General features: G+C 36.7%; 1 protein-coding gene across 7 annotated transcripts in view; it reads left to right on the forward strand.

The window, feature by feature from the left end:
- The window catches only part of P4HA1 (prolyl 4-hydroxylase subunit alpha 1), a 100847-nt gene extending 77601 nt beyond the window's left edge, over window positions 1–23246 (forward strand). For 4 of the 7 annotated variants that reach the window (XM_026504440.4, XM_026504441.4, XM_057308796.1 and 1 more), the window contains exons 10-15: window positions 3310–3409; window positions 13996–14049; window positions 17100–17165; window positions 20244–20312; window positions 20788–20884; window positions 22175–23246. In XM_026504440.4, the coding sequence (XP_026360225.1) occupies window positions 3310–3409; window positions 13996–14049; window positions 17100–17165; window positions 20244–20312; window positions 20788–20884; window positions 22175–22245 (457 nt within the window). In that variant the 3' untranslated portion in view covers window positions 22246–23246. Of the gene's footprint in view, window positions 1–3309; window positions 3410–13995; window positions 14050–17099; window positions 17166–20243; window positions 20313–20787 lie in introns of all 7 variants that reach the window. The other 3 variants (XM_057308793.1, XM_057308792.1, XM_057308794.1) reach the window with 1 other exon arrangement.
- Window positions 23247–23949: the final 703 nt, after the last annotated feature.

Here is a 23949-nt window from a genome sequence, read left to right on the forward strand (position 1 = left end):
AAATGGGTGTGAGAAATGTCAATTTTCTAACAGTATTATTTATCCCAGTTCAGTTTTTTTTTTATAAGATTTTATTGCTTTGACAGAGAGAGCACAAGTAGGCAGAGTGGCAGGCAGAAGGAGAGGGAGAAGCAGGCTCTCCGCTGAGCAGGGAGCCCAACACGGGGCTGGATCATGACCTGAGTTGAAGGCAGATGCTTAACTGACTGAGTCACCCAGGCGCCCCTATCCTGGTTCAGTTCTAATAGCATGTCAATTTAATGTTGTGATTAGTAAAAACTTCTTTATCCTCCTTCTTCCTCTTATTAAAATAAAAATTAAGTAGTTTTGATAGGGAAGAGTCAAGGAAGGCTTCTTTGAAGAAGAGATGACTAAATTGATAATCCAAAGTCTGATCTTTGCAAAGTGAAAAAGAAGAATATTCTGGGCAGAGAGAAGAGCACGTGCACTAGCCTTGGGGTTAGATGGAACATGTTCCTGAAGAAGTGATGCTGGGGCACCTGGAGGGAGACAGAATATGGTGGGAGAGGTTATAAGGGAGATCAAAGCCGAGCAACCAGAGAGACTGAAGGAATCCTGGAGAATGAGTGAGTGAGGAGTTGTTTCAAGAAGGATGAACATTCAAATGTTACTAAAAGAGCAAGTACAATGAAAATTGGAAAAGTCTTGTTAGATTTAGTAGCACAGTAGTTATGGGTGATATTAGCAAGAGCAGTTTTGATGGAGTGGTAAGTGAAGGAAGCTAGATTGGAATGGATTAAGAAATGAAGAGTTGGGTCTCTTGGCTGGCTCAGTTGGTAGAACATATGACTCTTGATCTTGGGGTTGTAAATTCAAGCCCTACAATGGGTATAGAGATTACTTAAAAATAAAATCTTAAAAAAGAAATGAAGAGTCTGTGGAAAAAGTTGGCTTGCAGAGGGAGGAGAAAGAGGTTGGTAGCTGGAGGAAGACAGGGCCTTGAGGGAAAGAATTTTTTAAAAGATTTTATTTATATGAGAGGTTTTATTTGAGGGGGAGGGGCAGAGGGACAAGCAGACTCCTTGCTGAGCAGGGAGACCGAGGCAGGGCTTGATTCCAGGACCCTGGGATCATGACCTGAGCCCGAGGGCAGACACTCAACCGACTGAGCCACCCAGGCTCAGTTTATTTATTTATTTATTTAAGGAAGAGGAGACTTAAGCTCAGTTAAAAGCTGTGGGAGGAATTGAGAAGGAAAGTTGATTATGTAAGAGAGAAAAGGGCCAATCAATGATTTATGCTTCCTAAAATGTCAGAAAATTATAGAATCTAAGGCAGAGGATTAGCCTTAGATAATGAAGAGAAATCTCTTCTTTGGAACAGGAATGAAGGAACTGGATGACCCAAAAGGAACAGACAGATGCAAACATAGGTGGATTGTATGGTTTCTGTTTTCTCTGAAGTAGGGGATTTGTACTGAGAGAATAGGGAAGCTGAGGTGGGTTGGGGTTCACAGTAGAAGAAGGAGTAGGAGTAAAGGCCCATTTGAAGTTGGTGTTCATGAATTATCAGTGGAAGACATTTGCCCTATTTCTTGACTTTCTCCAGTAGGGTTTGTTGACACAGGTATAAGCTTAGAGAACAAAATTCATTGAGGATAATATTTTTGCCAGACAGTTTAACTTAGGCATTTAGCAGAATGTTGTTGAAATGATGGATCATGGAATCAGAGGTTGATGAGAGAAGTAAAGAAAGAAAAAGGCTGATAGACGAGGAAAAAAGCATATGCAAAGGAGATAGCTTAATTTGGGGTACCTTTTTTTATTTAGCTATAGTTCCATTACCATAAAATTCATTCCTTTAAAGTGTATAATTCAGTGGTTTTTAGTCTTTTTAGTTGTGCAACCTTTACCATTATCTAATTTCCAAACATTCCCATCACCCCAAAAAGAAAGCCTGTACTTATTGGCAGTGACTCCCCATTTCCTCCTTCCTCTGGCAACCACTGACCTACTTTCTGTATCTGTTGATTTGCCTATTCTGGGTATTTCCTATAAATGGAATCATAATATGTGGTCTTTTTTATCTTGCTTACTTAACATAATGTTTTCAAGGTTCATCCATGTTGTGGCATGTATCAGTACCCAATTCCTTTTCATGGCACAATAATCCATCATACGGATGTATCACATTTTATGTATCTACCCATCAGTTGGTGAATATTTGGATTTTTTCCACTTTTTGGCCATTATTAATAATGCTGCTATGAACATTCATGTACAAGTTTTTGTATGAACTTATGTTTTAATTTCTCTTGGGTATGTACTTGGAAGTGGAATTGCTGAGTCATATGGTAACTGTATGTTTAAAAATTTGAGGAACTGCCAAACTGTTTTCCAAAGTGGCTGTACCATTTTTACATTCCTACTAGCCATGTATGAGGGTTCTGATTTCTTCACGTTCTCACCAGCACCTGTTATTGTCCATCTTTTTGTTTTGTTTTGTTTTGTTTTGTTTTGAGCCCAACATAGGGCTTGAACTGAAGACCCCGAGATCAGGCCCTGAGCTAGGAGTTGAACACTTAACCGACTAAGCTACCCAGGTGCCCCCGTCCATACGTTTTTATTATAGTCCTCCTACTGGGTGTGTTTTGGTACCTTTTAAAAACTTATTTTCATTTATGTAAGAAATACATGAATTTTTTTTTAAGATTTATTTTTTTTTTAAGATTTATTTATTTTAGAGAGAAAGAGTATGTGAGCGGGGGAAGGGGCAAAGGGAGAGGGAGAGAGTGAGTCTGAAGCAGACTCCCCACTGAGCATGGAGCCCAACACAGGGCTCAGTCTCACAACCCTGAGATCATGACCTGAGCTGAAATCAAGAGTCAGATGCTTAACCGACTGAGCCACCCCAGCGCCCCTACATGATTTTTTTTCTTATAAAATATTTACACTATATAAATCAGGTTAAAAACCCAAAGCCCTATGACCTCCACCCCAGTCAGTTCCTATATACCTTCTGTAAAAAGAAAAATGGTTTTCAGTTTGGTATGTATTTTTACAGAATTTTTTAAAATTCTCAATGTAATAGCCCTATATAGCCTTCTTACATTAATCCAACTGTTTTCAAAGAAATTCTGAAATAAATGAATTTTTATTAACCTTTAACTCTAAAATGTAACATTAAAAAAAATACAGCATTGTTTAGTAAAAATCGTATCAAACAAGCAAGCCAACTAAATGCCTATACATAGTGGTTTATTGTCCCATATATTATGGCTTTTAAAATGATGGCTATTAGTCTTTATGTATTGAAACATTATAAGTAATATTTTCTTCTTGTTCTTAGTGCCTGGCTGTCTGGCTATGAAAACCCTGTGGTGTCTCGAATTAATATGAGAATACAAGATCTAACAGGACTAGATGTTTCCACAGCAGAGGAATTACAGGTAGGTAATCACATTGTCCTTAAACTATATGCTATCACATTATTTCTTTACACTTTTTCAAAAGATGCTTCAGGTGCGATTTCCTAAGATTATACAGGCACTGGATAGGTATTGCAGGAGAGTTTGGGACCCTAAAAGTGAATATGCAAGCTGAAACCAAGCAAACTGATCTTAATAATCAATGGGAAAAATTAGGATTAGTCTGTGATCTCTAAAATTCCTTTACAAAACATTAAAAACTCTTACTGTTAACTATAAATTTGTAGGGAAATGAACAATATGTAACAATATTTATTAAGCACGCTGTAATTTTTTGTCAGTCCTAACTAAACCTGTCAGGTAACCAGGGGCAGTTTTTTTTTTTTAATGTGTTTTTTTTTTTTCTCTTTTCTATTGAGATAGAATTCATATACCATAAAATTTACCCTGGTTTTATTATATGCACATGGTTATGCAACTATCACCATTATCTAATTATAAGACTATATCATTACTTCAAAAACTTTAAGCAGTCACTCTCCATTCCCTCTCCTAATGCCCCAGGCAACTACTAATCTTCTTTCTGTTTATGAAATTGCCTTTTCTAGATATTTCATATAAATGGAATAGTACAATATGTGGCCTACTGTATCTGGCTTATATCAGTTAACATAATGTTTCCAGTGTATCAGCACTTTATTCTTTTTTCATGCCTGAATAATATTCCGTTGTTTGAATGTACCACAACTTCATGTATCTGTCAGCTGAAGGATATTTGGGTTGTTTGCACTTTTTGACTATAATGACTAATGTGGCTATGAACATTTGCATACAAGCTTTTGCACAAACATTTAAATTTCATTTAAATTCTAAAATATATGGAATTGCTGAGTCATGTGGTAACTTTAACATTTGAGGAATTGTCAAACTGTTTTCCAAAATGGCTGCACGATTTTATAATTCCATTGGTAGTGTATGAGGATCACAGTTTTTCACGTCCTTGCCAACACTTGTTCTTGTCTGATTTTTTTTTCTCATTATAATTTTCATTTGCATTTCCCTGATGGCTAATGATGTTTAGCATCTTTTCATGTGCATATTTGCTATTTATTTCTTTGAAAAAAATTTTGTTCAAATCCTTTGTTTCTTAATTGGGTTGTTTGTGTTTTTATTGTTGAGTTGTAAGTGTCCTTTTTACATTCTGGATATAGGAGCATTATCAGATATATGGTTTGCAAATATTTTCTCCCATTCTGTAGGTCGTCTTTCATTTTCTTGATAGTGTCCTTTGGCACAAAATTTTTAATTTTGATAAAGTCTGATAGGTCTTTTTTTGTTTTTTGGCTTTGGGGTTTTTTAGTTGCTTATGCTTTCTTTTTCTTTTCTTTCTATTTATTTTCTTTCTTACTAAATTCCAGTATAGTTAACATACAATTTTATATTAGTCTCAGAAGTACAATATAGTGATTCAGCAGTTTTGTACATTACTCAGTGCTCATTGTAACAAGTGTACTCTTAATCCCTGTCATCTGTTTCACCTATCCCCACCACCCATCTCCCATCTGGTAACCATCAGATTGTTCTCTATAGTTAAGTCTGTTTTTTGGTTTCTCTTTTTTTCCTTTGTTTGTTTCTTAAATTCCACATATAAGTGAAATCATATGGTATTTGTCTTTCTCTGACTGACTTATTTCATTGAGCATTATCCTCTCTAGATCCATCCATGTTGTTGCAAATGGCTAGATTTCATTCTTTTTTTTTGTGGCTGAGTAATATTTCATTGTGTTTATATACCATGACTTTATCCATTCATCTATCAGTGAATACTTGAGTTGCTTCTAAAATTTGGCTGTTGTAAATAATGCTGCAATAAATGTAGGGGTGCATATGTCTTTTTGAATTAGTGGTTTTACATTCTGGAATTACTGGATCATATGGTAATTCTATTTGTAATTTTTTGAGGAACTTTCATATTGTTTTCCACAGTGGCTGCACCAATTTACCTTCCACCCAACAGTGCACAGGGGTCCCTTTTTCTCCACAACCTTGTCAACACCTGTTGTTTCTTGCATTTTTGATTTTAGCCATTCTGACTGGTGTGAGCTGATATCTCATGTGATTTTGATTTGCATTTCCCTGATGATGAATGATGTTAAGCATATTTTCATGCGTCTGTTGGCCATCTGTATGTCATCTTTGGAGAAATGTGTGTTCATGTCGTATGCCCATTTTTAAATTGGATTATTTATGTTTTGGGTATTGAATTCTTTTATATTTTAAGTTCTTTTATATTTTAGATAAGTTCTTTTATATAAGTTCTTTTATATTTTGGATACCAACCCTTTATCAGATATGTCGTTTGTAAGTATCTTCTCCCATTCTGTAGCTTGCCTTTTAGTTTTGTGATTGTTCCCTTTGCTGTGCAGAGGCTTTTTATCTTGATGTAGTCCCCGTAGTTTATTTTTGCTTTTGTTTCCATTGCCACAAGAGACATGTCTAGAAAAATGTTGCTACAGCCAATGTCAGCAAAATTACTGCCTGTTCTCTCTGCTAGGATTTTTATGGTTTCAGGTATCACATTGGTTCTTTAATCCATTTCAAGTTTATGTTTGTGTATGGTATAAGCAAGTGGTTCAGTTTCATTCTTTTGCATGTTGCTGTCCAGCAGTTTTCCCAATACCATTTGTTAAAGAGACTGTCTTTCCCATTGCATAGTCTTGCCTCCTTTGTCAAAGATTTATTAACCATATAATTGTGGTTTTATTTCTGGGTTTTCTATTTTATTCTCTTAATCTACGTGTGTATTGATTTGATTACTATAGCTTTGTAGTATCTCTTGATACGTGGGATTGTGATACCTCCAGTTTTGTTCTTCTTTTTAAGATTGCTTTGGCTAGGGGCGCCTGGGTGGCTCAGTCAGTTAAGCGTCTGCCTTCGGCTCAGGCCATGATCCCAGAGTCTGGGAACAAGCCCCGAGTCTGGCTCCCTGCTTGGCAGAGGATCTGCTTCTCCCTCTGCCCCTTCCCCCTGCTTGTGCTCTTTCTCACTCCCTCTCTCTCAAAATAAATAAATAAAATCTTAAAAAAAAAAGGATTGCTTTGGCTACTGGAGGTCTTTTGTGGTTCCATACAAATTTTTGTATTCATTGTTCTAGTTCTGTAAAAAATGCTGTTGGTATTTTGATAGGGATTGCATTAAATCTGTAGATTGCTTTGGGCAGTATGGACATTTTAGCAGTATTTGTTCTTCTAATTCATGAGCATGGAATATCTTTCCATTTCAGTTTCTTTCATCAGTGTTATATAGTCATTTTCAATTCCTTTTGTCAGTGTTTTGTAGTTTTCTGAGTATAGGTCTTTCATCCCCTCTGTTGGGTTCATTCCTAGATATTCTGTTATTTTTGGTTAAATTGTAAATCGGACTCTTTTCCTAATTTCTTTCTGCTACTTCATTAGAGTGTATAGAAATGCAAATGGATTTCTGTATATTGATTTTGTATCCTGAGACCTTACTGAATTATCAGTTCAGGTAGTTTTTTTGGTGGAGTCTGTAGGGTTTTCTATATATAGTATCATGTCATCTGCAAATAATGAAAGTTTTATTTCTTCCTTACCAATTTGAATGCTATTTCTTTTTCTTGTTTGATTGCTGTGGCTACAGCACCCAGTACTATGTTGAATAAAAGTGTTAAGAATGAACATCCTTGTCTTCTTCCTGACATTAGGGGAAAAGCTCTGTTTTTCATAATTGAGTATGATAATAGCTGTTGGTTTTTCATACATGGCCTTTATCATGTTACCATGTTCCCTGTAACCCTGCTTTGTTGAAGGTTTGTATCATGAATGAATGTTGTACTTTGTGAAAGACTTTTCTGAATCTACTGAAATATTCACATGGTTTTTATCCTTTCTCTTACTGATATGACATCACAGTGATTGTTTTGCAAATATTGAACCACACTTGCATACCAGGAATAAATCCCACTTGATTGTGGTGAAACAGGTGTATTTTTTTTAAAGATTTATTTATGTTGAGAGAAAGAGAGAGAGCGCAAGAGGAGGGGCAGAAGAATAGGGAGAGAGAGAATTCTCAGACTCCTAAGCACGGAGCCCAACATGGGACTCAATCCCTGGATTCTGAGATTATGACCTGAGCTGAAATCAAGAGGGGCCACTTACTGAGCCACCCAGGTGCCCCATGTTGAATGAGTTTTTTAATGTATTGTTGAACTTGGTTTGCTAATATTTTGTTGAAGATTTTTGTGTTCATCAGAGATATTGGCCTGTAGTTTTCTTTTCGTGTAGTGTCTTACCTGGTTTTGGTATCAGGGTAATGCTGGCCTCATAGAATGTGTTTGGAAGCTTTCCTTCCTCTTCTGTTTTTGGAATAGTTTGGGAAGAATAGGTATAACTCTTCTTTAAGTATTTTATAGAATTCACCTGTGAAGCCATCTACTCTTGGACATTTGTTTGTTGTAAGCTTTTGATTACTGATTCAATTTCATTGCCAAATCAGTCTCTATTTTTTGTTTTTTCCTGATTTGGTTCTAGGAGGTTAATATGTTTCAAGGAGCTTACCCATTTCTTCTAGGTTGTCCAATTTGTTGGCATATAATTTTTCATATTGTCTTAGAATTCTTTGTATTTCTGTGGTGTCGATTGTTATTTCTCCTCTTTCATTTCTGTTTTTATTTGAGTCCTCTTTTTTTTGTTTTTGAAGAGTCTGGCTAGAGGCTTATCAATTTCGTTGATCTTTTCAGAGAATCAGCTCCTGGTTTCATTGATCTATTCTGTTTTCGTAGTTTCTATTTCATTTATTTCTGCTCTAATCTTTATTTCTTCTTCCTACTGGTTTGGGGTTTTGTTTGTTCTTTTTCTAGCTCTCTTAGGTGTAAGGTTAGGTTGTGTATGAGATTTTTTCTAGTTTTTGAGGTAGGCGTGCGTTGCTATAAACTTCCTTTCTAAGACAGCTTTTGCTGCATCCCAAAGATTTTGGACCGTTTTCATTTGTTTCAATGTATTTTTTTAATTGATTTCTTGGTTGACCCATTCATTGTTTAGTAGCATGTTATTTAACCTCCATGTATTTGTGTTCTTTCCAGATTTTTTTCTTGTGGTTGCTTTCTAGTTTCACAGCATTGTGGTCAAAAAAGATATTTGGTAGGACTTTAAACTTTTTACTTTGTTGAGACTTGTTTTGTGACCTAATGTGTAATCTATTCTGGAGAGTGGTCCATGTGCACTTGAATGTATATTCTGCTGTTTTAGGGTGGAATGTTCTGAGTATATCTATTAGATTGATCTGGTCCAGTGTGTCATCCAAAGCCACCCTTTTCTTATTGATTTTTTTTGTTTGAATGATCTATCCATTGATGTGAGTGTTAAAGTCCCCTAGTATTATTGAATTATTATCAATTATTTCCTTTATGGGTTTTTTTTTAAGATTTATTTATTAGAGAGAGTGAGCGAGAGAGAGCAGGAACGAGGTGAGGTGGAGGAGAGGGAGAAGCAGACTCCCTGCTGAGCAGGGAGCCCAACACAGGGCTCAATCCTGCCTAACTCCAAGATCATAACCTGAGCTGAAGGCAGACGCTTAACCCACTGAGCCATGCAGGCACCCCCTTTATTTTCATTATTAGCTGTTTCATGTATTTGGGTGCTCCCATGTTGGGTGCATAAATATTTACAGTTGTTATATCTTCTTATTGGATTGTCCCCTGTGTGATTATATAGTGTCCTTGTCTTTTGTTACAGTCTTTGTTTTCAAATCTGTTTTGCCCAATATAAGTATTGCTATCCTGGCTTTCTTTTCTCTTCCACTTGCATGATAAATGCTTTTCCTTCCCTTCACTTACAATCTGCATGTGTCTTTAGGTCTGAAACGAGTCTCTTGTAGGCAGCATATAGATGTGTCTTGCTTTTTTTATCCATTTTGTCACCCTGTTTTTTGATTGGAGCACTTATTAGTCCATTTACATTGAAAATAATTATTGACAGGTATGTACTTACTGCCATTTTGTTACTTGTCTTATGGTTCCTTTTGTAGTTCTTCCTTTTTTCTGTTCTCTCATGCTTTGCTGGCTTTCTTTAGTGATACACTTGAATTCCTTTCTCTTTATTTTATTATTATTTTTTTGCATATCTTTACCAGTTTTTGATTTGTGGCTATCATGAGGTTTATATGTAATATCATATGCATATTGCAGTCTATATTAAGTAGATGGTCAGTTGAGTTTGAATCCATTCTAAAATCATTACATTTTTACTCCTCTACCCACATTTTAGGTATATGGTGTCATACTGTACATCCTTTTATTTTGTGAAACCCTTGACTGATTTTTATACATATGCCTAATTTTATTGCTTTTGTGCTTCCTACTCCTTTTACTCCTGCTTATGGTCTTTCCTTTCCACTCAGAGTCTCCCTTTAACATTTCTTATTGGGCTGGTTTAGTGATCATGAATTCCTTTACCTTCCGTTTGTCTGGACACTATCTCTCCTTGTATTGTGAATGATAGCCTTGCTGGCTAGAGTATTCTTGGCTGCAGGGGTTTGTTGTTGTTGTTGTTGTTGTTCTTATTTCAGAACTTTGAATATAGCCTGGCACTCCTTGCTGGCCTACAAAGTCTCTGCTGAAAAATATGTTGGTAGCCTTATGGGGTTTCCCTTTTTATGTAATGATTTTCTCTTGCAGCTTTTAAAATTTGCTGTCACTACTTTCTGCCATTTTAATTACTATGTGTCTTGGTGTAGACCTTCATGTTGATTTTGTTGGGGGTTCTCTGTACCTCCTGGAGCTGGATTTCTGTTTCCTTCCCCAGATATGGGAACTTTTCAGCTGTTATTTTTTCAATAAATGTTCTGCTTCCTTTTCTTTCCCTTTTCCTTCCAGAATCTGTATAATGCAGTTACTACTATGTTTGATGGTGTCACTGAGTTCTCTAGTCTGTTTTCATTTATTATCTTTTTTCTCTTTCCTGTTCAACTTTATTGCTCTCCATTACTCTGTCCTACTTCCTCTGTTCTATTTATTCCCTCTAGTGTTATTGAGTTGTTCATCTCTGGTTGGTTCTTTTTTACGTTTTCTGTCTCTTTGTTGAGGTCCTTTACTTTGTTCTCAAGTCCAGTGAGTATCTTTAGGACTATTACTTTAAATTCTGTAGCAGGTATATTACTTACCTCTGTTTCACTTAAGTCTGTCGAAATTTTGTCCTCGTCTTTCATTTTGGGACATACTCCTCTGTCCCTTATTTTGTCTAACTCTGTGTCTGTTTCTATGTGCCAGGTAAGTCAGCTATGTCTTCTGCTCTTGAAAGTAGTGGCTTTATGAAGAAGAGGTCCTGCAGTGCAAAGCTCCCTGTTCACCAGAACCCAGTGCTTCAGGGGTGTCTCCTCTATATGATGCATGAAACCCCACTGTGCGGCTGAGCCATGTTTGCTTTTAGTCCAGTCATCTGCAATGGCTCTCCTTGCCTGTTGTGAGCAGGTTTTAGTCCCTGTGTTGTTAGTGGGCCAGTCTGGGGCCACTGTGGCCTTAAGTCAGATCAGACATTTGCCAAAGATGCAGTAGCACCAAACTGCAGGGTACTTTCCCTGTGTTGTGTCCTGAGAAGCTTTTGTTGGTGGGTGGGGCCTGCAGTCAGACCAGCCCCGCGCTGGGCCACAGTCTGACGGGTGTGTGTATTTATCTTCACCTCTCCCCAGGCAGGAGTCTCTTTGGAGTGGTGGAGGCCCCTCCCAGGGCTACTTGCACACTGCTAGGCTTATGGCACTGCTTTGGATGGACTCCGGCTAAAAGTGTATTGGAGAGAGCTGGGGCTCATGGTGCTAGCAAGATATGCACTGGTTTGCTGTGGGAGAGGGCTTACAGCCCCTGGGAAAACTCCTGTCCAGGCTGGAATTGGGCGGGGGGCGGCGTCTGTAGAAGAGATCAGGGAAGGAGGAGGTGTGCTGTTAGTAAGGTTCATGCAGGTCTGCTCTATGGGGGACCTGAAGCTGCCTGGGATGGAGAGGGCGTGTCTGCAGAAGAACGGTGAGGCAAGGCTCTCGCTGTTAGCAGGAGAGTGTTCTGCTGCCCTGGTTCCCACAGGTATCTGTATATCTAGGCTGGGGGAACAAGGGAGGGAAATGGCACCTTCTAGCTCTTTTGTTCTTAGAGAAGTGTCCCAAAAATCCCTGTTCTTCCAGCACATGCTCTGAGATTAGTAAATAAATCTCCTTCCTGTATACCCCAGGCGTTTTTCAAACTGCCTCTTCTGTGCTGTATCTCATCTGGGCTCTTCGTTGCATTGTCTAAGGGCAGGGATTCAGTTTCTTCTAGCCCTCCAGCTCCCAGAGCTGCTTGCTGATTTTTAAAGTTCCAGGTGTTAAGGCCCACTGGTTATAAGAACTTGAGAATCCAGGTCCCTCTGATTTTCAAAACCAAATGTTATAGGGATTTATCATATGCATATAGCCATGCATGTCCCCCATGCCTAGGGCGGAGGTCTGCTCCTCTCCTTTCTCCACTCCACTGCGTACCCTCCACCCCCCACAGGCAGTCTCACAGTCCGTTTGACTCCTGACCATGTCTCAGCCCTTCCTGCCTCTTCATTGTGGCCTCTTCTTCACATTTAGCCTCGGAGAGTGTTCCGTCAGTCTTCAGGTCATTTTCTGAGTTATTTACACTGATTTTGGTATTATCTCGGTGTGTGCCCATGGGACCAGGGGAGCCTAGGATCCTCCTACTCTGCCGTCTTTCTCAGAAGTCCCTAACGCAGGGTCACAAAGATTTACACCTGTGTTTTTTCCTAACAGTTTTATGGTTTTGTCTTGTACATTCAGATCTTCGATCCACTAATCAAGAATAGTTTAAACAGTCCTTCTTCTCATTGTGAAATGATACAGAGTAAGCATGTTTTCTCTGCCTTCGCAAACTGTCGTACTTTAAGTTTGAGTAAGTTTTCAACATTTTATCCTTTGTGCTTTCGATATTAAGTATCCCTGAGGGTTTTTTTTTTTTTTTTTAAGATATCTTTCCAACATTACTTCCTCCAAGACATCTTTCTCCCTTCCATCACAATCACTTTCCTTATGTTAATAAGTTTGCCTTCACCGAGTCCCTCCGGCTGCATATCTAGACTTTCTTGAACAGCACAAGTGGAAGCATTCCCCTTGTCAGCTCTTTTTTCTATGTCTCCACTTAGGTTTGATTTGAATTGTGCTTACAGCATCATTACTTACCATTTCTGTGCTGAACGTTATCTTTGTTAGTCCTTGTCCCAGCTACCCATTTTTGTACAATATCCCATGGGGAGGCAACACAACTACATATTTTGCTGTCTGTGCATGAACTGAATAACAGATGTGCAGTGACCAGTCACTGACAGACTTTGAAAGAAGTGATATGATTGGTAATTGATCATGATGTGTAGCTGTTATTTACATAGTAATTTGTGGACTAAAGCACTAGCAGCGACATTAGTACTTTATGCAATTATAGTTAATATGTTGTTGGGGGTCTGGTGTTAATGATTAGCTAAACCTTATGCACTTTGGAACTGTGCGAAGAAGGTTGTCTATATTTAAATTGGCTTAAGTTGCCATTTATTCCATAGTAATCTACAACTTCCTTGGTATTCATTATATTATTAAAAACTCTTATATCTTTCCTGATCCGTGTTTATTCTCATCTGCTTAACCTTCACAGAATCTTTCAAGCTACCTGATACAGTCCTACTTAGCAGGCTGATCCGACCCAAATGTCTACGACATAAGGAGTCAAATACCTGGAGTAAAAATAATTTACATAGGACTTGGACTTTGCTGTGGGCAACACTCTTTATGTTCTCCTTTCATTTCATCAGCAGTGCTGTTTAAATTACATTCTCCTTTCATTTTGTCATATTGGGATGCAAGGAAGGAGTTAGGGTATCATTCTCCTTAGTTACAAATAAGAAAACTGAGATTGTATTGAAAGTTACATATATTATAACTAAGCTACATATATTATAACTAAGAAAGCTAGCACTTAGACCAGATACTTTTCTCACTCCCTTTTGCTGCTTCACACTGGGATTGTCATTACCAACTGAAATTGTTAAGGCCCTCCAGCAGGAATAATTAAGTTTCATGTTAACTTCTTCCCTCTTTTACTTTAGGGTAAAAAAAAATATGTGGGAGGAGTTTTTATTAAAATAGATTGGGAGTTTACCAGCATTTTGGGCTTTGGACAACATGAGTCTTGATTTAAATGCCAAAGGAAAGTGTTGTTTAGTAAAAATTAATAGAAACCTCAAAACCCTAATTCTAGAAAATCTTAAATCTAAACATTTTAATTTTAAAATTCTAACTCAAATTAATTTTAGTTTATGTATTAGAGGAAAACATGTACCCCAAACATTTGCTAAAGAAAAGCATATTAACTAAGGTTCTAAAATAATCATATAGTAGCTATCCTTAGGATTTTTATCCTTGGTTCCTTAGGAACTCTCATTGATTTAAACTGCTTTGCTTCTCATTTCTCTAGGAGTGCATAACCACGACCTATAAGGTGCCAAAATAGGACTTATAAATTTTTTGAATAGTAGTCGATTCTTTTTAATGCATACTTTGTTCCTCTCCTTCAGGTAGCAAATTATGGAGTTGGAGGACAGTATGAACCCCATTTTGATTTTGCACGGGTAAGTAAAAAAAAAAAAAAATGGAGAACGTAAGAGTTCTATTGAAGCTCAGGCATGGCATGTTAATTCTGTTCTTTTAGAATTAAAAATGTATTGCCTGTTTGCAATTTGTGGAAGCATGGTGGAATAGATAACCCTATAAAACCTTTTTAACAGTAAAAAACTCTAAGATACACAGTAAAAAGAAAAAAAAATAGATACTTTTAAATGCATTGCTGAGCCTGGAAGAAAGTAAAGGAAATTCCCAAAGCCAAAACGAACAAGGAAAACCTAGAAACTAAAATTAGAGTTAAGGGGGTGGCAAAAAAGCTGAAGCTGAAGCTCCAGGAATCTAGAGCTTTGGGGACTAACAGCTCTGTGAGGACCTGCCACTGCGCAGGCTGCCGAACCTGAGACCCATGCATAACACCCGAATCTCCAAAAGGATGACACCCTCAGAGAAAGAATAGCCTTGAAAATCATCTGCTTTGAGGTAGGAGCCTTAAGGAGAGTTACCTGTCATCACCCTGGCAGGGATGTAATGTGTATGAGAGCCTTTTCTGGGAGTTTGAAAGCATAGGCCTGCTCCCACATGAACCTTGGATTTGAATTTTCAGTACCCTGGAAGAGGAGAAATTAAAGTTGTTCAGTTAGGTAGTACTCCCTGGTACCTGGCAGAAACAAACTCATGTCCTCCCTGGAAACAGGCATCCTCATTCTAACACCTCAGGAATTTTAAAGAGTAAGGTCAGCCAAATATGAACTCATTGAAAAAGAAATTACTAACTGGTAATAAGACACCATTGGTGAGACTGAAGTAACCAACAGATTTAGATGCCCCCAGGATGTTAGGTACTTGAATTATCAGATACAGAATATAAAATAACTGTATAATATTTTTAAAAATTAAAAGATGAAAATTAGTAAACTTTCAAAATGATTTAACATATTTGAAAAACAAATAGAAGCTCTAGGTAGAAAAAAGTAATTGTTGAAATTTAAAGTTTAGATAAATTAAAACAGTTGAAGCGAATTAGCTGATAAATCTGAAGAAATTATAAGAATATGCTGAGAGAAAGGAAGATAAAGAATACGAAATAGATGTAGAGAGACACTGGAGAATAATATCAAAGCAATTTGCTAAAAAGGTGTAACTTTTCTTTTTTCACATTAAGCTCTAAATTATACATTACCAAGTCTTAATTAATTAAGCTTTATCGTAATTACATGAATTCTAGGGGTGCCTGGGTGGCTCAGTCAATTAAGCATCTGCCTCTGGCTCAGGTCATGATCCCGAGGTCCTGGGATCAAGCCCTACGTTGGGCTCCCTGCTCTGTGGGGGCCTGTTTTTTCCTCTTCCTCTGCAGCTCCCCTGATTGTGTGCACACTCTGTCAAATAAATAAAATCTTTAAAAAAACAGAAAAAGTAAAATCAGAAATATTTTTAAAAAATTAAATGAATTCTAAGAACTGTCTCAGGTATTTTAATAAACTTCTTGATCTATTACCATTTTAAAATAAGGGTATATTCTTTTGAAAGAAAACACAGCCTTTATTGTGTTATAGCCCTTGACCATCTTAAATCCCAGAATCCTAGACTCTTCTATGTAGGCCAGCAAAGAATTTATTTTTAGTTTCTTTCTCTTCTATTTTCAATTACTGAAAAATGTCTGAGAGTCTTGGATGATATAAAAGTATAATTCAAACCCTGACATTAGTGCAACTAAGTTTTTTTCTTAGTTTTTTATTTTGAAATCATCACAGATTCTTAGGAAGTTGTAAAGAAATGTACAAGGAGGTCCTGCGAACCCTTCCCTCAGCCTCCCCCACCGTTAGCATCTTCCATTACTGTGGCATATTATCAAAACCAAGAAATAGGCACTGGCACAAGCCACCGAACTTATTTCACCAGTTATATTTACACTAATTTGGGTGTGCATGTGTGTCTATGCAGTTTTATTACACGAGTAGCTTTGTGAAACTACCACCACGATCAGTGTGCGTAACTGCACCATCACTGCCGGACCCCGTAGAGCACTGCTCTGCAGCTGCACGTGCCCCTCTGCTTCCCGTGCCTCACGGCTGCTAACCACTGATGTGACCTGTCCTTCTCCATGATTGCCAGTTCACAACTGTTAGATAAATGGTATATGCAGTATGCATCCTTTTGAGATCTCTTTTCACTCAGAATTCCTTTGAGGTTCATGTTCTTACAGAAATCTATCAATAGTGTGTTCCTTTTTATTGCTGAGTACTATTTCATTAGTCATTCATCCTTTGAAGGACATTAGGGTAGTTTCCAGTTTGGGGCTTATCACAAAGATGTGTGTAAATTTCTGTGTGAAAAATCCATTTTCATTTTCCTGGAATAACTGCCAAGAGACTGTATTGTAATTTAGATTTTTTAAAAAAGATTTTATTTGAGACAGAGAAGGGGATAGAGGGAGAGGCAGACTCTTGCTGAGCAGGAAGCCTGATGCAGGGCTTGATCCCAGGACCTGGCATCATGACCTGAGCCAAAGGCAGATGCTTAACTGACTGAGCCACCCATGTGCCCCTACTTTAAAGAGCCAGATGTGAATTCTCCAGCCAGATTAAAGTGCTGACTGTCCAAAAGAATGAAAGCATAGTAGCAGTAAACATTTGAATGGATCGTGAGTTCAAAGAAAACCTCAAGGTAAATTTTTTTACCTACAGAGAATAGAGTTCATCAATGTAGCTAAGAGACTCTCATGTCTTACATGTGTTTTTTTTTTTTTTTTTGAAGCAAAACTATAGGCATGAATTTAATTAACAATCTGTGGATAGTAGATAATGGTTTTCATTATTTAGGCTAATAAATCTGGGTCCCCCCCCCACTTGATAAGTGGTCTTATCAAAAGTATTCACTGTACAAGCTGAATTGACATCCAACAAGTATTTGAGTGCCTGCTGTATATTGTGCACCGGACATTATAAGTGAACGTTTTGGGTTGTCTTTGGCATATCTTTAGCATATTACTGGTGGTCAGTTGCCACTAGATAATTTGCATTACTGAATTTTATACCATTGAATTATGTTTTATTTACAGAAAGATGAACCAGATGCTTTCAAAGAGCTGGGGACAGGGAATAGAATTGCTACATGGCTGTTTTATGTAAGTTACAGCTAAAAATTTAAGATGGGATTTTATTACATGACATTTATTTTGATGTGTTCAGATGTTTGTTTTCCTTAGCCCTTATTTAACGTTCTAATTTAAAGCTTTTACAGCTGAGTAAATGGAGGGTTTTTGTGGGGTTTTTTTTGCATTTGTAACTTCTTCAAATTATAATATTAAAAGCTGAATAAGAATGCTAAAACTAATATTCTCTGCACTTGGAGACAATCATTGTTGATATTTTGGAGTATGGACTATGTTAATATGCGTATATAGGCATCTCTGCATATACATTCACACACATTATAACAAACTTTCCTTTTGAATTTTTTGTTGATATATATCAATCAGAAAAAGTATACAAATCATAAGTACTATAACTCGATAAATTTTCACAAAGTGAACACATCTGGTGTAAGCAGCAGCCAGATCAAGAGCACAGTATAGCGCCCTGGAAGCCCCATTAAGAATAACCATTTTCACATTGTTTACTAAAGTTTCAAACAGTATGATTTTAATTTTTTCTATATGTTTAGGTATATGAACAGTCTTAACTTTGGTCATAATATTTGCTCCAGTTCTCTACTGCTGCATGACTAATCACCACAAAACTGAATCGATTAAAATAACTTTTCCTCTCTCTTGGTTGTGAGGTTGAGTGGGCTTCCCTCCTGGTTCTTGCTGTGGCTCTTTCATGCATTTGCAGTCAGGGATGCCTGGCACTGGGGTCGTTTTGAAGGCTGAGGTTGAGACTGGCTTTGGCCAGGATACCTGCGTGTGGTCTGGGCTTCCTCCCAGCACGGTGACTGGATTACAAGAGCTCATATCTCCACAAAATGCAAGGCTGAAATGCATGGCATTTTCATTACCTACCTTCAGAAGTCAAATAACATCACTTCTCCTGCATTTTATTAATGAAGGCAATTATAAAGACCTGCCAAGACTGAGGGGGGAGGACATAGACCCTACCACTCAATAAGAATAGCAGTGTCGCGTAAGAAGAACATGTAGGACAGGACATATTGTATAATATTTGGAAAACATAATGTTGTAAACTTTGTTAACTCAAGAAGATGTATTTCATATCTAGACTTAAATTTTCCTTATTTCATTGCACTTTCCACCCCCATCTGAATGATATGAAAGTGGCCTCTTTTCGCTGTTTTATCTACTCCCGACCGAAATCAGTATATCTCTACTCAGTCTCATTTTCTTTCTTCATTGCTCGCTGCCACCTTTCCTGTGTGTCTTTTACCCTATTTCCTCCATTCAACCTACCTTTTCACCTTCCCACCTTATTCTCCTTCTCCCCACCCCCAACTTTATCTGTTTCCAAAAATATTTAAGATAACCATAAAAAAAGTATTTAAGTACTAAGTTAAAGATGAGAATTACAATCACAAAGGGAAAAAACCAGGGAGAAGCTGATACTTGTATACTTGTATGCTTTCTTGTATACTGTCTAGAGGTGAGCTCTCCATAACTGTACCAATTTATATCCCACCTTTAAGTGTGATGTCTGTCAGACTTTGTACATCTTTCACTTATTAGATTGGCAGTTAGTGTGGTTTTAACTTGCATTTCTCTTAGAGAGCTTGATCTATTGATCTTTAAGAGACGTTAAACATTTTACTTTTATGAACGAACATTTACTTTTATAAATGCTATATTTGGTCCAATATCCATAAAGATTAGATTTGACCATTAGATTTTATGTTAATTACTAATTGTTATGTTCTCCTTTAATTATATAACATTTTGATTAGATTAGTAATTCATCTTCCTCCCCCCACCCTTGTTTAAATACTATTCCCAGATAGGCCATTTAGCACAATTTTTTCATTTTTCATTTTTTTCATTGCCTACAGAGCTGATAGCTCTTTGCTACTGATGATGTATTTATTTCACTTAATGCTTTTATTTTGATTAAAACTGGGCCTGATATTAAGATCAAACTGGTTTGTTGTTTTTTGGTGTAACATTTGCCTGTCAAATCTTTGTTTTCAGTGTTTATAAGTCCCTTGTATTAGATGTGACCCTAGGATGTAGCATAATTGGGATTTGCTTTGTGATACAGTCTTTATGATCTGTGTTTCCTTTGTCTCATTTTGTCCATGTGCTTCCTCAATTTGGAAGATTTGTGTTTTTATTCATTTTTTAAACTTTTAAGATTTTAATTCCAGTATAGTTCACATACAGTGTGATACTAGTTTCAGGTGTACAATTTAGTAATTCTCCACTTCCGTACATTACCTGGTGCTCATCACAAGTGCATTCCTTAATCCCTATCTTCTCTTTAATCCATCCACCTCCCGACTTCCCCTCCAGTAACCATCAGTTCTCTATAATTAAGAGTTTGTTTCTCTCTGTTTTGTTTCTTAAATTCCACATATGAGTGAAATCATATGGTATTTGTCTGACTTATTTCAATTAGCATAATACTCTCTAGCTCTGTCCACATCATTGCACATGGCAAGATTTCATTCTTTTTGATGGCTGAATAATATTCCATTGTATATATATGCACCACATCTTCTTCATCCATTCATCTTTCAGTGGATACTTGGGCTGCTTCCATAATTTAGCTGTTGTAAATAATGCTGCAATAAACATAGGAATGCATGTATCCTTTTGAATTAATGTTTTCATATTCGTTGGGTAAATACCTAGGAGGAGCACCTACGATTACTACTCTAGACACTAAAGCTCAGCAATGAACAAAAGTCCTGCCCCATGGAGATTCTACTTTAATGCAATAAATGCATAATTATACTCCTGTATTACTTGATTTATTGGTTTTAAATAATCTTTTTTTACCTCTGGCTGTAAGATATAAAAGATATCCTTATCTCCCTTCCTGACTCTATCATTTATTTGTGTTTTGTTTGTTTGTTTACTTGTGTATAAACCTGAACAGCATCTTGTTTTGTATAAAAACTGGGTAGCATGCACAAACCTATGTTAGGTAGGAGTCCAGATGTCCTCATTCTCTGCAGTGTCCTCTCTTCCTCACAGTGGCACATTTAACCTTATTACACCAGTGCTTCTGATAATACTTCTCTGGAATTCTTATAGATGAGTGATGTGTCAGCAGGAGGAGCCACTGTTTTTCCTGAAGTAGGAGCTAGTGTTTGGCCCAAAAAGGTAAACTTGATTTGTTATTTTAATTTTGTGGGTCTCTTTATTTTTACCCTGAGGAAGAGATGTACCTCAATTTCATAGTTTAATTAACTACATTTTTAAAGATAGAGAGAATGTAATCCTTACTAGGTAAGATTTACTTACTACGTATACCAGGTAAAGTTTTGAATATTTTTATGGCACAATTTCCATGATTACTAGAAGTAATGAACCACCAAGGATTAGTACTTAAAAGTTTTCATTTCTAAAATGGGTTCCATATGATGTTTATCCCTCATCTTGCTATTGTAAGATTTGTCAAGCAACTTCATATCACCAAAATTTTGTAAATGATTGTCATATTTTTAGAATTCCATTAGAGAAGATAAAATGCTGCGATAGAGGAGTACTTCCTCACAGGAACAGAGGAAAATTTAATCACTGTAAAAAGTGATAACCTGATATCTTATTACAGATAATTTTATATTTTTCTCCACAGGGAACTGCTGTTTTCTGGTATAATCTGTTTGCCAGTGGAGAAGGAGATTATAGTACACGGCATGCAGCCTGTCCTGTGCTAGTTGGAAACAAATGGGGTAAATATTTCCTATATTCTCTTGTGATTTTTCCTAACATTGAAAGGGATTCAGCCAAGCCAGTTGCTGATCTTAATATAAATTTGCTTTCAACAGCTCAGAATTCTGATGACAGATTTTTAACAGTATTCCCACTTAAATAAGCTCTATCTTTCCCTCAAGGAGTTTACACTCATCTCTGATTGAGACATGGTAATGGATACATTAGAACATGGGATAGTACACACTAATACAGAGATGTAAACAGAAGATGCTGACTCCTTATGTTTAGGGAGGCTTCTTCAAAGCTTAATTTTAAAATTTGGTCTTGAAGCTAGAGCAGTATGTTTTCCAGGCATGTTAGAGCCTGGGTCCAGGACTCACGTGATGCTAGAGAGATGCTCAGGGTCATGCTAGTGCCTGACCAGCTACATTGAAACAAAATAGAAACAGGTGGAGTTGTTTTAATACATATTATTTAACCCCATAAATCCATTTCAATATGTATCACTAGCCCCATTTCAAGTACTTAGTAGCCACATGTGTCTAGTGGCTACCATATCAGACTTGGCAGGACTAAGGAGTGACACCTGATCATTATGATTTTAAAAATCTCCCCTGATGATGATAATGTTTGAGAATCACTGGATAGAGTGGAGAGAGGCTAGTGAAGGGAAGATCAGTTTAGAAGGCTCCTTTCCCCTAAGTGGGTAAGGATGAAAGTCTGGACTAAGGCAGCAGCAAAAACTGTTGAAGTGTAAAGAGATATATAAGGAAAAGTGACAGGGTTTGATGAATAAAAGATTGAATACAGGAATTGAGAAAGATAAAAGAGTAATTATAGGTCCTGGTTTAGATATTTTGTACACATTGATGCCACTGATTGGGCCCTAAGGATATAGGAGGAGTAGAAAATTCCATTTGAGTTATTGAAAAGCAGTATCTTGGAATCAAGGAAACTTAATGAGCACATAATAGTAATTGATTGTAGAATTGATCCTGTAGGCCAGCGGCTTTGTGTTCATTTTTCAAATGTCATTAGAGATTGTATTTTGCAAACAGTGCTCTGTCTGTACCTACATCTTAATTCAATTGTGTTTCATTTCAAGGCTTTCACTGAACATCAGAAACTTTAGGAAATGCACATACATAGACTCTCGAATGTGTTTCCAACATTTTGCGAAGCTTTTAAAAGAGTGCCTAAGTATCATCTGCCTTCATCTTATTTGGCCTTGAACTTTTAGCTCATGTAGAAACTTTGTTAAACTAGTTAGATAGTAGAGAATATTAATATATTTTTTTCTCTCACAGTATCCAATAAATGGCTCCATGAACGTGGACAAGAATTTCGAAGACCATGCACCTTATCAGAATTGGAATGACACATAGGCTTCCCTTCCTCTCCTGTTATACTCTAATGTGTCTGATATTCACATGTCCCAGTCTTAACTTTCCAGAGTTTACAATTGACTAACACTCCATGATTGATTTCAGTCATGAACCTCATCCGATGTTTCATCTGTGGACAATCACTAACTTTGTGGGTTTTTTTTTTCTTTTAAAAGTAACACTAAATCACCATATTGTACATATAAACCTTTAAAGTTCAGTTGGTATCACAGAGGATAAAGCAAGGTAGAGTTAAAAATGAGTTACACTTGTATCTTAAAGAACTTCTTGGTTGGATAAAGAAAACAGTTTAAGCATCTGATTATAGTATTCACTACATCTCAGTGTTTAGGGGGTAAGCTCGAATGGGCCATGTGATGAAGGAGCAGAAGCCTCGTAGTATGAACCTAGGTATTAGGTTTACCTAGTCTTACTTTTCTGGATCTGCCTGAAGACTAGGAATAAACTAGGCCTCTAATCTCGGTTCCATTTGATGTTTGCCCCATATGCTATTCTAAGTTGATTTTTTTCCTTCCAAATCTTTTTAAAGAAAGTATACTCTATTTTACCAATCCCATTCTTCTCTCATAGCTCCTCTGTGGCGAATTAAATCTGAGTTAAAATACTTTGATTAAACAAAAATTTTTAATACAAAGCCCTATATAACAACACTGAGTCTTAACTAAAATGATCATTAGTCTCTTTCCCCCTTAAATGACTGATGATTTTGTCCATAAAATTTGCTGTTTTTCTTAGTGCTAATACCTTGCCTCTTATTCCTGCTATAGCAGGGTGATAATATTGGCATTCTGGTAAAATATTGTGCCTTAGGAGACTGGAAATTTAAAAATGTACAAGTCCTTTTAATGATGAGGGAATTGATTAAAAAAAAAAAGATCTTTTCTAAAAAGCCAAAATGTTTGTTTTTCTCAATTCTGAAATGTGTTGTGACAACAATGACCTATTTATGATCTTAAATCTTTTTTTAAAAATGTTTCTGTTTTCTGTGTGGTATTTTTCATATTTGAATGTGAATGCATGCTGCAGTGACAACAGGTGATTTCTGTTGATGTTTTTTAATGCACAGGACTTAGGTTCATCCCCTTGGTTTTCATTCACTCTAATGTCACACTGTTGTGGTAGAAAATTTAGGCTCTCTGAACTTTCAGATACTTAATCAAAATAGGTTTCCTTTTTCAAAAGGAGTTCTACAACTTTACTATGGTTATGGAGTTAATATAATAATGTTACTTAAGCTTTCTCTTATTCAAAAATAAGTCGTAATATAAAGCTGTGACCCTAATGAAGTGTACTGATTGACCCTTTAGACTAACTTTTTACATTTCTTATTGTGAATTTTAGTTCATACAAGGGCTCTCCTTATCCTTTATGCACTATTTTAATATTTAAGAATTTGGCTAATTGTTTGGGTAAGAAGGTATTACTTTTACCAATTAAAAAATCAACTGTAAAATTCCTTTCTCCCAAATACCCTTTGTTTCACCACAACTCTTTTGGTAAGTAACATTGAGAATTAGCTTCGGTATTTTAATCTACTTAGATTTTATGACCACAGATGATTTTTTAAAAAAATGTTAGAAACAATGTAAATGCAAAAGGTTAGAAATAAAATGGGGGTTCAGTGAATGGGAAATAACCTTTATTACCCTATGTGTTTTAGCAAGTAGAATAAAAGT

This window comes from Ursus arctos, unplaced genomic scaffold, assembly GCF_023065955.2.
Source record: "Ursus arctos isolate Adak ecotype North America unplaced genomic scaffold, UrsArc2.0 scaffold_7, whole genome shotgun sequence".
NCBI lineage: Eukaryota > Metazoa > Chordata > Mammalia > Carnivora > Ursidae > Ursus > Ursus arctos.